The sequence below is a fragment of the Melopsittacus undulatus genome, chromosome Z (assembly GCF_012275295.1).
Source record: "Melopsittacus undulatus isolate bMelUnd1 chromosome Z, bMelUnd1.mat.Z, whole genome shotgun sequence".
Classification (NCBI taxonomy): domain Eukaryota; kingdom Metazoa; phylum Chordata; class Aves; order Psittaciformes; family Psittaculidae; genus Melopsittacus; species Melopsittacus undulatus.
This window is the reverse complement of record NC_047557.1, coordinates 30,312,027-30,325,995: the sequence shown is the minus strand read 5'-3', so window position 1 is coordinate 30,325,995 and position 13,969 is coordinate 30,312,027. Positions and strand designations below refer to the sequence as shown.

The following is a 13,969-nucleotide window of genomic DNA, read 5'->3' as shown; positions in this document are numbered from 1 at the left end:
ACCACATTTTGGTTGATCTTGTGCCTGAAACATGTGATATAGACAACATATGGCCAGTCATCAGGTTCCATCAGCATGCCTGCAGCATGGGCACAGGTAACATGGAAGGACGCTGGACAGCATCCATATGAACACTGAATGCAGGCACCAGAGGTTTTCTTAATTCTTTGTCTGCACAAGATACATTTCTGTAGAAGCAAAATAAACAGAGTATTTATCATACTACACCAAGTCTGGTGACTTCTGCAAGTACCTCAAGGACTGAAATGTTATTTATGCTTCAATAATTACATCTTATATCATGCAATATGCATGACAAAAGAAACAATATTTATGAATTATAAGGTAAGCTTTGTAACAACTGTCTTGTATCGCATACAGGAACTTTCCTCTGGTAGCTCTCATCATGGCTAACAAAAATGTAACTGTTACTGATATTCATAAGATTCAGCTATTCTAAAATGAAGACATTTTATTTAATAAAACATAACAGTGAATTTAATAATTTGAAAACATACTGCTGAAGTAGTGATTACTTCTATTTGTTCTAAATTTGCTAATCACTGATTTTTTTAAGCATCCTCTTGTCTGCTATGCTAGGAATATAAGTAAGTGTAATTTTTATTTATTTTTACTATATGTTTAATAATCCAAAGTATTTAAAATTAACTCATGTCAAATTCTTCCTATCAGGTTACCATAGAATTCTGTTCTATTGTCCATTAATTTCCACATTCTGAAGAAAATCTGCAGGTATATATATATATATAATTATATATATAAATATAATTCAGCACTAAGATAGTTTCAATGACTTCTAACACTCAGTTTGTGACTGAAATAATGTTTTTTTTGTAAGTTCTACCCCTGTTAAGCTCATCAGTCATGCTGAGTTCTAGTTCACACGTCATTGTGAACATGAAAAACTCTGCCTCGTATCCACACTCTGAAAGTTAATACCATACACAGCTTTGCAGAAGCAGACACAAGAGCAGCATGTGGCATCTGGAACTTGGTTAAAAATTTTACCTATCATTCACCAAAAGGACCAGAATTCAGCTCAGTCTGCTGTAGTAGCATTAGATCTGAAAGACTACTAAGAAGATAATTTTGCCATCTAAAGAAATATTCCTGACACTTCACTTATATGCTGATATCTCATTTATATTCATGTGTATTAAGCCATTTTCAGGTAAGTCAAAATACATACATTCAGAATTAAGGACAATAGGAATTTCAGTAAGAAAACAAAATTGAAACCTATTGTGTGTAAAGTCTAGACATCAAGTTCATGCAAATACACAGCTCTTTTCGAATGCTTACATGCAAATACACAGCTCTTTTTGAATGCTTACACACAAATTCACCAGTCCACTCAACAAAAGAAGAAAGAATAGGGTAGAGCATTGAAAAAGTAAACTGCAGCTGAATTAGCAGTAACCGGAGGAAGCTTGCTACAGCAGAAAATTCTGATCTCCTTAAATTATGGACTGCACTTGCACAAGGCAGCAAACATGCAAATATTACAATGTAGCTGTTTCTTCAGCGTCTTACTAAGGTATCATAAAATCTTGGGAGACACAGAAATCTAAACCATTACATTAAATGCGTAATAGTTCAGAAAACGACACACTTAGAACTATATATTTGTACAGTTATTCTTCCATTTTAACACTTTAAGGCTTATCACCTTCCAGAAGTGGAAAAGCAGAGAAAAATAAAAGCATCATGAGGACAGTTAGAGATGTTGGAAGGGAAGCTGTAAGTGCTGTCAGGAAAACTGAAAATGTAACACATTAAGTGGGACGGCCAAATCCACAGAAGTTAGGGCAAAACTTCATCCCTTTCTGTAAAAGAGACAAACTCCTCTATTCTCTTCTGCATAGGTTTACTTAAGAACTTATGAGACAAACTGCTATATTGTAAGAATAATCATTCTTCAGTACTTTTCAGAGTTGCAGCTTGAAAGTACTGAAAAAATAATATATATTTTTTTAAAAAAAGCTGTCAAATTACTGTTGATCATACTCATTTCTGTACTGGTGTAAAATTACTGTAATATTGATGAAAAGTTAAATTACTTCAGATTTACTCCGGTATAAAAGGAATACTGATTGGCCATATGTAATTATGTGAATGCAGACTTCAAGTCCCATGGAGAAAGTGAAAATACTTCCCATGTTTTAACCATAAGATGAATCCATCTCACTGCCAAATACAAGGAAAGTAGCCGTTCCATTGGTTAACTCCAAATGCACATTAATGTTTTGTGCTATACTTGTACACTCTTTAGGTATGAGAAAGTCTAAGACCATGAATATTATTGTACATGGGGGGGGGGGGAGGGGAGAAATAAATCCTATTTCTCCCTGATCTTATGGAATACCAGAAAAATCCTGAGCATCAGTCTTCTTTAGAATGCACAAAAAGAATCAAGGTTGACAGTGAAATAGGTTTCCTGTTATTTGTAGTCCTTTGGAAAAGTGCGACACTGAAAGAGCTGATGCAGATTAACCTCAGCTTTACAATGTTTCTTAAATTTAGGCATTAATTTTGAAAAGTACATACATGCACAAATAAAACATGTTCAGGTAAATTCCAAGCTTGCATAACTGTATCAGACAGCATGGCTCCCATTCAGAGATATGAGAAAAAAGCTCCTTCATCTTGTCACCATTTAAGTCAAACAGTAGTTAACCTACCATCAGAAAAGATAGAATAAAACCCCAGCAAACTAAAAATTTACTTTGCATGGACTTTTGGAACATTAGCAGAGCTGCATACCAAGCTGTATATTAGCTGTAAGTAACAAACTGTGTCTGACCCATACTGGCATTTCTTTCCTTCCCCTTTCTAGCTTCTAACTAATGATGTAATTGTCAAACTCTCATTTGGGGCTTCACAGTATATGAATTGAAATTACCTTTTTCACCTTTTTTTTCCCCAATGTTAATAATATTAGCATAGAATTACTATTAATTAATAATCAATTAATATTATTAATATTTTAAAGGGCCTATAAGGAAGATGAGGAGAGTTTTTTTTAGCAGGGTCTGCTGCAAAGGACAAGGAGTAATGGCTTTAAATGAAAAGAGAGAAGATTCAGGCTGGACATGAGGAAGAAATTTTTACAATGAGAGCAGTAAAACATCGGCACAGGTTGTGGTGGAATCAACATTCAAGACAGGCTGGATGTGGTTCTGAGCAACCTCAGCTAGTGGAAAATGTCTCTGCTCATTGCAGGGAGCTGGACTAGATGCCCTTTGAAGGTGCCTTCAAACCCAAACTATTCTATGATTCCATGATTTTTATCATGGGATCCTGACAAATGTGGAGGAAAAAGAAAGTAAAAAAAAAAGAAAAAAAAATCAACAACAAAAACAACAGCAAAAAATAAAAAACAAAACAAACCCAAAACACTGAAAGTAATCACAGGATAAACGACCAATATGATGAGTGAAGAAAGGGAATCATCAGTTGTGAAGACGGAGGATTCACTCTCCTTCCTACTCTTCCCTGAAGTCTGACAAGAGGAACTAATCTTGAATCATTCCTGCAGTGGGAAGAATCTAAACACTCTGTTTGGGTGAGCCTCATGTTTAGGTATGTTACTTGCTATTTGTGAAATCTGAAAGCTTGGCATACTTACTAATATACAGTCAAGCTACTTCAATGCCCAACTGAGTTTTTCAGCAGCCTGAAACTACAGCTGTTTCTAACAACTAAAGCAAATTCAATATCCTAGATAGCTATGAAGAATGTCATTTTGACTTACTGCTTGCTAGATAGTAGTGAAAAGCAGAGACAATGGGGGATGTAGCTGAGTATCAATTTTAATCAGAGATATTCAGATGCAAAATGGAGAATAAATAGAATTGTTTATATAACCGGAGATTAAGAATATAGGACAGAACAACGTACTGCAATTTTCTAGATGGTGAAATGACCTCTTTTCGCTCCTAAAGTGAAGAATATTACGCTGCAAATGGACTTCACAATCATGAAATAGCTCTTTAATATTAGTAAGTTGCAAATACATAAACAGAATGGATTTTAAGGAACAAGTCTGAAAAAAATGGATGCCAGTATTTTGCAGAAGAAAGACCATTGACAGCTTTCATAATTATTTTTATGAATCCTAATATAAGTTGATGTTGCTTCCCTTAGAAAAGTAATATTTACAAAACAAAATTCCAGTCCGTAACAGGATCATGAATTAAACACATTACCACTGCTTTCTGATGCAAGGATTTAAGAAAATAAACACAAGTGAGATTGTAGTAGAAATCTGGGACTGGATTTTAAGAAATAATCTGGAGTAATGAATTCTCTCAAAAATATTTTCAGGCCTTGTTAAGAAGAATGACTTATGTGAAGAAACTCACTATAGTAAGGCAATAAATTTTGGAAAAAGAAACTATTTCTAGAGAGCCTCTGAAAATTATTAGAATTCCAAATACTACTAAAAATCAACCCATAAGAGCTCTTCTACTGCTGCAGATGGTTATTAACTAGTCATTAACTGAACTGTATAGTCTCATCCTCTGTTATATATTTGTCATTTCTGACCCTCAAGATATCATCAGAAATATACACTAGCACAAAGACACCATTGTAAAGTTTAGGAAATTAATGAAAAATCATGGATATTTTTTTTCTCCTTCAGATCTGCCTTAGAGCCTTTGCATTTTGTAGTGTATCTGCTTTGCTTTGGAATTTATATCATCAGACAAGCAATACTGCTGTTGTGTATGATCAAATACTAGATATGAAATATTGGTCCTACTGTAATGAGTAATAAAATACTTACAGATTTTAATAGAGCAAAGATTTTACAGAGAATATTGACAGAAGGAGCTTCACCAGCTTACCAACTGTTATAACTTCAGACATACAGTATATAATGCACAATGAAACTAATCTTTTTTATCTCCAGTCCAAAGCTGTAACACGGATTAGAAGTGAGAAAAGATTATAGTTGAGTCATACTGCAGGAGTTGGTAGCAAAGTACTGGCACACAGATTTGTTAATGATGCACAACACAATCAAAAGATGCATACTATGAAGACATTTGACACATTATCTGCAGATCAGTGAGCACATGTTGTCTGTACAACCATCTTTCAGAATACAAAGTCAGCACTTAATTTTGGCAGGGAGCATAGTGTGTTTCTATGGAAACAAGCTCATTACTTTTTTTCATTATATGTTTCTTTTTATTCCTGATTAAACCAAACCAATCTGAGTAGTTCAGCTATTAAATTGAAAGAACTTAGAAAATGTGAAGAAAAAAGTTTATTGAATCATCTAGTCCACTTCTTTGTTTAGCGTGTTTAGATAATTATATAAAATTAACTAAGAATATTGTTAAAAGAGACTATTTTGCATCCCTCTAGTATTTCAAACATAATGACCAGTACCTCAGAGGAAAAAAAAAAAAAAAAAGACAATGCCTGTAGAAAATTATTTGCAATTTTCTACTACTCAGTAAGTCTGCCTATCGTAGACATGAGGCTACAGCAAATTAAAGATGGCAGACATCTTTATGTCTGTGTGTAGGTGATGTAGGTGAAATTCTGCTAGTGATATATTCCAGCAGAGAAGTAAACATAACACTTATGCATCGGCAGCTATTAGAAACAGTATCTTATTTTCTAACAACTCTGAAATAATGTAGTTTTGGGTCTCCTTTCAATGAGCAAACTTGCATGTCATGTTGTTCAACTTTTAATTAAACATGAAAAGATCTTGAAACATCAACAAATATACATATTGTTCAAATACACAATTTTAAGATAAGACATTATCAGGACTTGCCAAAATTATGAATAACTACAGTATACATCTACTATTTTAAAGGTACCAAATTTTTTAATTTATAAGAAAGGAAGGACATACACACAGTGTAGAGTTCAAAAATAAAATAAAAAATAAAAAACAACAAAAAAACTTGGCTCTTCTGAAGCACAGATTGTGTGACTGTAATGAAAAAGTCCTTACACTGTAAGTTAAAAGAGAAAGAAAAATAATCAAAGAAAACAAAACACTTTGTGAAGAGATTCTTATTTTAGAAAGTGACTGAAAAGGTTTATGTTCCTGTGATACACTACATAATCTCCTTAACTAGTAAAAGGTGAGTGTGGTGAGCAAAACAAAGCAAAAGACCTTGTTAGAGCTCCAACAATTGCGGCACAGTGGTATTCACCACCACAATACTGACAACTATGCAAAATCTGTGTAAGTGAACTGTTGTGTATTTATTTTTAGTATTCTTGAGGACTCAGTACTTGTAATTAGACTTCAAGCCAAGTACTGCAGTTTAGTCCCTACTCTTTTTCCAGACTACAGCAGTACCTTTAGTGTTCTGTACTGTCGGAGATACGCAGGAAGTACTCAAGAGGCCTCTAATCCTACCCTAGAGATCTAATGATGACAGTGCCATATACACATATCTCCAAAGTCTATTATTTATAAATACTAAAAGGAAAATACTCAATCACCAACATCTCTTTTAAAATGAAGAATCACTATATATATGATGAATATGCTGCTAACACATAGTTACTGACTATATATAACACAATGATACCTCCCTTTCCTTTCAGAATCATACACAGCAGGTGACACTTTGAGAATTTAGTCATCCTCACTCTATCTACCTCTTTTCTAAAATATTAATGTGACTGTGAAACTTCACTTTATAAGAAGACTATTTTAGTTTTTATCTAAACTCTAGTTTTTATGTATTCATATATAGTTTTTCAACTGTTTTTTTCTTACAGAACAAACCAAATTCCTTTGCTTGATTATGTCTCTTCCTCTGTAGGTTTGAAATGTTACATGCCTTCTTTTGGTTCTGGGTTTTTTTTCCCCCTGTTCCAGAGTTTGAGGATGCCAGGTTGACAGAGAGGTGAGACACACTGGATAAAAAACCGACTAATTTATTACTATAAAGAAAGATAGGGAGGAAGAGCTGGCAGAGGGTAAAAGCAACAGTGATGGATATTTTTGGTGACTCTTTATCTTACCAACCCAAAGACCATGTGATGACAATCAGGAAACCAGCTCCAAGAGACACAATCACAGTGAGAGGTGGCAGCCTTAGCCTTAGCAGGCATCCCTGCAGAGTCAACATTGACCTTGGTGGTATGAGGGTCTGCCCCTCCACACTGCATGAGGCTCTGGCTTTTATGATAGCAAAAGGGCGCACTCATTCTGACACAGTGGGGCCAGCCTACATCGAAAGGAGTGGCCAGTTATGGCTATTTGCTATGACTGCACAGTTAGTACAAAAGGGTCTCTGTTCGGGGATTTCCAAAGTGGACTGTGGGACTTTTAGGGGATTTTCAGGGAGGAGCCACCACAAACCATTATCTCATGAGTCTTGCAACAGGTATGAGACTCCCTTTTGCGGTGTTAACTCCCCTGTTTTCAAGGGTATTTTCCCACATCCCATGCCAAACAATACAGTTCTATTTTTGTGTGTTTCACCATGGACCATCATCTATTGGCACTGATACCTCCCCTCATAATTTTCACCTTTTGGATTGTAAATTAGGTTGCCCAGAGAAGCTGTGGAAGTGTTCAAGGCCAGGTTGGATGGGACTTTCCACCTTCAGTGGCAGGTGTCAGTGCCCATGGCAGGTTGCTGGAACTAGATGATCTTTAAGGTCCCTTCCTACCCAAGCTGTTCTATGATTCTATGATACAAACAATCTCAGACACAGCATTAAAAAGTGTAATTTTATATAAGCTTCATGCCTATATTCAATGTACCTTTCAGGCAAGCTGAAATTAAGAAGAAATGCTTGATGCTGGTAATAAGAGAAAAACTCCAGAAAGATAAATACAGGAGGCTGGAAGCATTCTCTCTTTCTTTGTTGTCCAAGAAGAAAGCATTTTTATTAAGACTTTGCTTTAGATTTGCATAGTCCAGTTTGAACAGATTTGCCATCTAGACAAAGGCTAAACACCTGACAAGCTGTGAAAGGCTATTTAGGCTGAAATGGTGATGAGGCATCAACTCACTGCCCCACTGCTGCAGCCTCCATGAAATATGATGGCTAGGGGCCCCAGTATTATATTGTAACTGCACTCTTCCTGGATGATTCATTACTGGAAATCAAAAGCAACAGCCATCTTCAGATTTTTTTCTGCACTCCGGTTATCCAGTCATAAACACATTATTTCCAAATCCAAGAGACAAAAAAAAAAATGCAAAATGAGATACCAATTACTTCCAGAGAATCAAAGAATAACAGGTTGAATGAGACCTACAGAGGTCTGCAGTCCAACACCTTGCCAAAGCAGACCTAAATCAGGTGTACAAGGCCTGTCCAGCTCAGTTTTGAATATTTCCAAGGACAAAGATCCCTCAACTTTGATGGGCAGCTGTTCAAATTTTAAACCACCAGCTTTCATAGTAAGAAAACCCTTTCTTTAGACCACACTGGAATTTACCAAGTTCTGGTTTGTGTTCTTTACCTCTCAGGTTATCATCATGCACCTTTCAGAAGTCATGTGTTTCCATCTTTCCTTTATCCTCTGATTACCTAGTTACAAATAGCAGTAAAATCTCTGCAAAAAAGGTGTCTCTTCCCTAGGCTGAACAGACCCACTTTCTTCGGTCTCTCCATATACTTCCTGTGCTCCAGCCTTGACCATCTCAGTGTGCTTTTATTGGACTTGTTCTTGTATGTCAATAACGGGGAGATCAGGTGCAGTCTTACAAATACCAGATAAAAGGGAAGAGTGGATCAATTTCCTGAGCTGGTCAGCTACTGCTTTACAAATAAAGCCCAGGATGCAGCTGGCCCTCTTTGCTGCAAGGGTATGCTGCTGATTCATGTTTAACTTCTAGACCATGATCCTCAGGTTCTTTTCAGCAATTCCAACCAAGATAAAGTCCAGTGGCAGACTTTATATTATTGAGAATTCAAAAGAGACAGACCCCAAACAAAACCAGAGCATTACTACACAGCGTAGCTAGAGAAGTCGTCCAGAACTTCCTAACTCAGAAAAGTCCTTAACAAACAATAATTAGAGAAGTTTAAGACTGTATGGCCACTTCAGGCTTCACTGCTTCATGAGTTGTCATTTAATGCAAAACATTGCTCTGAAAAACTAACGCCATTATTTATACTTAGCACAGAGAAGATCACTGCTTCTGTATTATTTCTATATTTTATAATAATTGTTTTATACTACTTCATATGAATACCTTCAAACACATAGACAGAATTTAACATTTTAATAAGACAGCAATTAAAATTAGAACATGGAGATGCAACATTGAAAGGATTATATTCTTAGCAATATCCCAAAAGCAATTTACTGAAATAAAAAATGCAAAGACAGTCTATCAAAATAAAGGTACCACCATCTTTTATCTAAAAAAACTCTCTGAGAAGTCTCTGAAACCTTCTGAGAATTGTTAATCGGTAAAGTGATACCAATAAATGAAACAGGTATTTCCACATACACACACACAGAAAAACAAAATTACTAAAGCAACAATCATATAACATTTAGGACATGCATGTTCAAATATTTAGAAACAAGAATCTTGTCAAGCTCAGACAGAAACCTCTGATGACAATACAAGCACACATATCAAAATTTCATCTACCTACTAGCATGACAGTAATGTGCTGCTTTGTGTTTTAAAAGATTAGAAAATGGGAATGGACTTCAGTATAATGTCCTCTGGGTAAGAAGGGGTCATGGCCAATTATGTAGGTGAATGCACTTTGCCTGTGGGAAAGAAAATAGTGTGCTGTACTCTGAATGAGGACACAGCTGCTTGTCAAGTTGTTCTCTGTTGAAGGGAAGCTATTGTGTACAGAATACACTATCAGAAAAAAAGAACAAATAAAACCTTGTAGTGTGGTTATGCCACTGGCCAAGAACTACATGGCACCTATACAGTAAATTGAGCAAACGTGAGTTATGCTACTTCCAGGTGCTAATGAGCGTACAAAAAACTGAACAAGTCTAAACTGGAAATAAAGGGCTGTTCCAGGGTAGAGGGCTATAAATTTTGTTTGTTTTGAAGTTGTTTGTTTATTTGTTTTTTTTTTTTTTTTTTTAATTTGGGGAAGGAATCAAGAAATACAGAATTTAGACATGCTCTGCATCACAAAAAAAATTGGGGGGTTTTCAGTTCTGGAAAGCTTGGGGGAATGCATAGCTTACAAAGAAAAGATTACTTCTGAAGCTTTCAGCCAAAAGACAAAACCTATTTTTCAGCAGAGTTGATATTAACATTATACTCAACCAGAAAATAGTGGATTTTAACAGGCAAAAGTGATGAAAAAGTACAGAAAAGTTATGATATTCTTTAAGACATATTAGAATGTATTAAGTATAAAAAGTTTAAAAACCTATACAATCTAAAATGCATCAATTTATAATATCTCAAAACCAATAAGTTATTACTGAATGTTTCCCTCATTTCTAAGTCATGTGCTAACTTTACTAAGTAAATATTTAGAATAATCTGATGCCACTGCAAATGATTGTGAGCAGCATCTTGGAGTGATTAGCCATGACAAAAATTTACAAAACTACTGCTCTCTCTAAATTGAAACATAGTGGCTATTGATATACTTACTGGTTAAAACAGTTGCTGGAAAAAAATGCAGAAGCAAAAACTGAAATTACAGTGTGTTTAAAATGAGCTGTTTTTTCCCCCATCTTTTATTTTTTCCCTGTTGCTTTCTCTCAAAAGATACAAATATGAAAGAATAATATGATGACTTTATTTTTTTTATCTTTTTTATCTTTTGCAGGTAGGCAAATGACCTTTTGCTTAATAAAATCTCATTAAGTATCATCTTTGTTGCATAAAACCAAAAGTATGTGGATGTCAGCACAGTTGCAAAGCATTCCAAGCTTGCCATGGAAACAACATTCTTATTTCAAAATAATACAACTGCTCACTGTGGACTATTGGCATGAAAGCTTCCAATCCAAGCTCATTGACAGCTTGTGGAGTGGACAGATGAGGCATGGAAAATATTTTAAATTAGTTCATTTATCTTGCTCAGACATGGGAAGAGACTGAGAATTTTTCACGTTTATAGAAAAAAGCAGAGGGAGAGAAAGAAAGAGATGGGGGAAGGGTAGAAGGGGGAAAAGGCAGAGGTAAGAGTGGGTAATAAAGGGGAAGAAAGGAAGGAAAATGGGAAAAGAGGGTAAAAGTAGGAAAAGGTGAGAATGCAGAAAAGTGGAAAGAGGAAAGGGAGAGAAAGGAGAGGAAAGGCTGGAAAAGGGCAAGACAACACCTTTTTATATAAATTATTACAACTTAAGCTAGAGCTCGCATACAGTGCATATTTTGTTCATTAGAATACATGCACTAAATGCTAGCTAAAGTAGCAGATGTTTTAACTGGTTTTGACTCTATCTTCACAGCTCTGAGAAAATAAACACTAATTCTTATTACTGCATTAAACACATGCAGATTTAAACGGTTTTGTCTTAAGGACTCAGGTATTTTTCAAACATGAGGCGTAATTCTCTCATATGTCAGAAATTATGCCATAAACTTCCAAGATGAAGAATACAACAGATTAAGTATTTAGTTAATGCAGGGTCTTATTGTCATGAATATTATTGGAGTCCAGGACATAGCAAGGGAGATGGCTCAAAAGACAGAATAATGTACTGCAAGTCAGACTAATTTTGATCCCAAGATTTGAATGACTCCTAAGAATATGATTCTGACAAACTTAAAGAGATACAGGTTTCCTCCTCCTGTTTCGAACTTAGATCATTTTATGGTTACCCCTAGAAAAGCAGCTTAGTACTGCATGAAACATATGAGAACCAAATACAGCTGACATGTACACAATAAACTTTCATAACAACAGGAATCTTGCCACAAACCACAGAATATGTAAATTTGCACAAGAACACAGATTTTTTTTTTTTTACATCAGAATAATAAGCAATTATTACAAAGGACTGCAATTAGTGATTGTCTTTGCAGTATTAGTTCTAATTCCATATATATGGAGGCTTTGAATCCTATTTATGTATTGGAATATAAGTTATTCTGAAAGCAAATGGAAAATTGAAACAATGCAGTTCAAAAAGAATCTGGATAAAAAGAAATGCATGCCTTAATTATTTTCATTAGACCTACCATCTACTGATATTTGATTTTTTTTACAGCTATTTCCTGTATGTAACTTAAATTTTGCTCCATATGGAAATATATATATGAATAATTTTTCTGTTTTCATTTATTCAGAATGTCTTTCTCTTTACCCAGCTTTTCAGGCACAGTGATTAGGCTTAGCTGGACTTTTCCTCACGTCTTTATCTTTGACATTTTTCATTTTCTAATTTCCCGCTCTGGGAAATGCTTCGCATCCTTGATGGACAAGTCATTGATTTGTTTAGTGTTAGCACTTAGCAAGGACTGCTATTGAAGTGCAAGCTGTACTCTCTTTTGCTGTACTGCTCAGTCCAATAAAAACTATTACAAACCCAGATTTTTTAAGTCTATTTTACCTGCCCAGTATGTAGACTGACCCATCAATTTGGTCTAAGTGGACCCATTTTGCATGCAAACTATTTTGTTCCAATTTAAAATATAATTTTCAGCATCTCTGCCATCTGGCTGCATAGTTTTTCCCCAAAATCATCTCTCACTGTAAACAGAATTTAATGAAATTACGACACCTTGGCCTATGGGACCATGCGTACAGTTTTCCATGTTATAATTTTCAGAGTTTGTTTTTGTCTGTTTTTTTTGTTTTGTTTTGTTTTTTTATCACAAACTGTTTCTTTAATGTGGGATTCTATTCACAGGAAAACAAACTGCTAAATACTGATTTAATTTCAAAGGCAATTTTTAAGGTCCCTATGAAATGCTGTATCAGCAATAATATATAGAAAAAAATTAATATTTAAAACGTCACAGAGTAGGAAGAACACCTAGTTTGACTTCTGATACCAATTTTCAAAACTTCTTTTTAACCAGTTAGAGTTCTGAAAATATTTCTCTCCACACAGTGCATCTAACTCTTGTGCTAATGGACCACTAAAAGATGCTTCATTGTGTCTTAATGGCATAATACATTATAAAAGTCAGGTGAAGGAAGGAATTATAGCTCTCAATCTAAAGACATGTCATACAAAAGGCCATAGCTGATATTCCCAGACAGAAATATAACAACAATTTGCTAATACAGCACTTTCAAGTAATGGGCAATTTTTTTAAAACTTCTCTATCATAGACAAGATTTTTCAAAACTTGTTCAGAATTCAATTAAGCCATTTATTAAACTATAATCTGACTTGAACTTCTGATTTGAACATGTCATTCATATGTCTAAGCATCTTGACATATTATTCAAACAAACAGATATAACATTTCAAAGCATAACTTCATTGCTTTACCTCCTAAATAACCTTTTAATTACCAAGTAGAACTATGTGTGGTCTCTAACAATCTCTAAATGCTTATGCAGGAACTGAGGCAGCTCACAAAAGATTCCCTCACCTCATACATTGTCCTTTTGCAATACACAACTTAGTATTGTCCTGATTTCAGCTGGGGTAGAGTTAACTTTCTTCCTGGTAGCTGGTGCAGTGCTGTGTTTTGGCTTCAGTATAGGAACATACTGATAACACACCAATGTTTTAGTAGTTGCTAAGTAGCACTTGCCCTGATCAAGGACTTTTCAATCGCTCATGCTCTGTCAGTGAGGAGGAGCACAGCAGGAATAAAGCCAGCAGGAAGCAGAGACAGGACACCTGACCCTAACTAGCCAAAGGGGTATTCCATACCACAGCATGTCATGCTGAGTATATAAACCGGGGGGAGTTACCCAGAAGGCCCAGATCACTGCCTGGGTTGAGCTCAGTATCAGATGGCAGGTGGTGAGCAACTGTATTGTGCATCACTGGCGTTTTCACATTTCTCTTCTGTTGTTGTTGTTATTCCCTATTATTACC

At 35.3% G+C, this 13,969-nt stretch overlaps 1 protein-coding gene across 2 annotated transcripts in view; it reads right to left on the bottom strand.

Annotated features, from left to right (window-relative positions):
* The window catches only part of KDM4C (lysine demethylase 4C), a 265,851-nt gene that overhangs the window by 33,776 nt on the left and 218,106 nt on the right, over positions 1-13,969 (bottom strand). For both annotated transcript variants that reach the window (XM_034073180.1, XM_034073181.1), the window contains exon 18: positions 3-188. In XM_034073180.1, the coding sequence (XP_033929071.1) occupies positions 3-188 (186 nt within the window). The remainder of the gene's footprint in view (positions 1-2; positions 189-13,969) is intronic.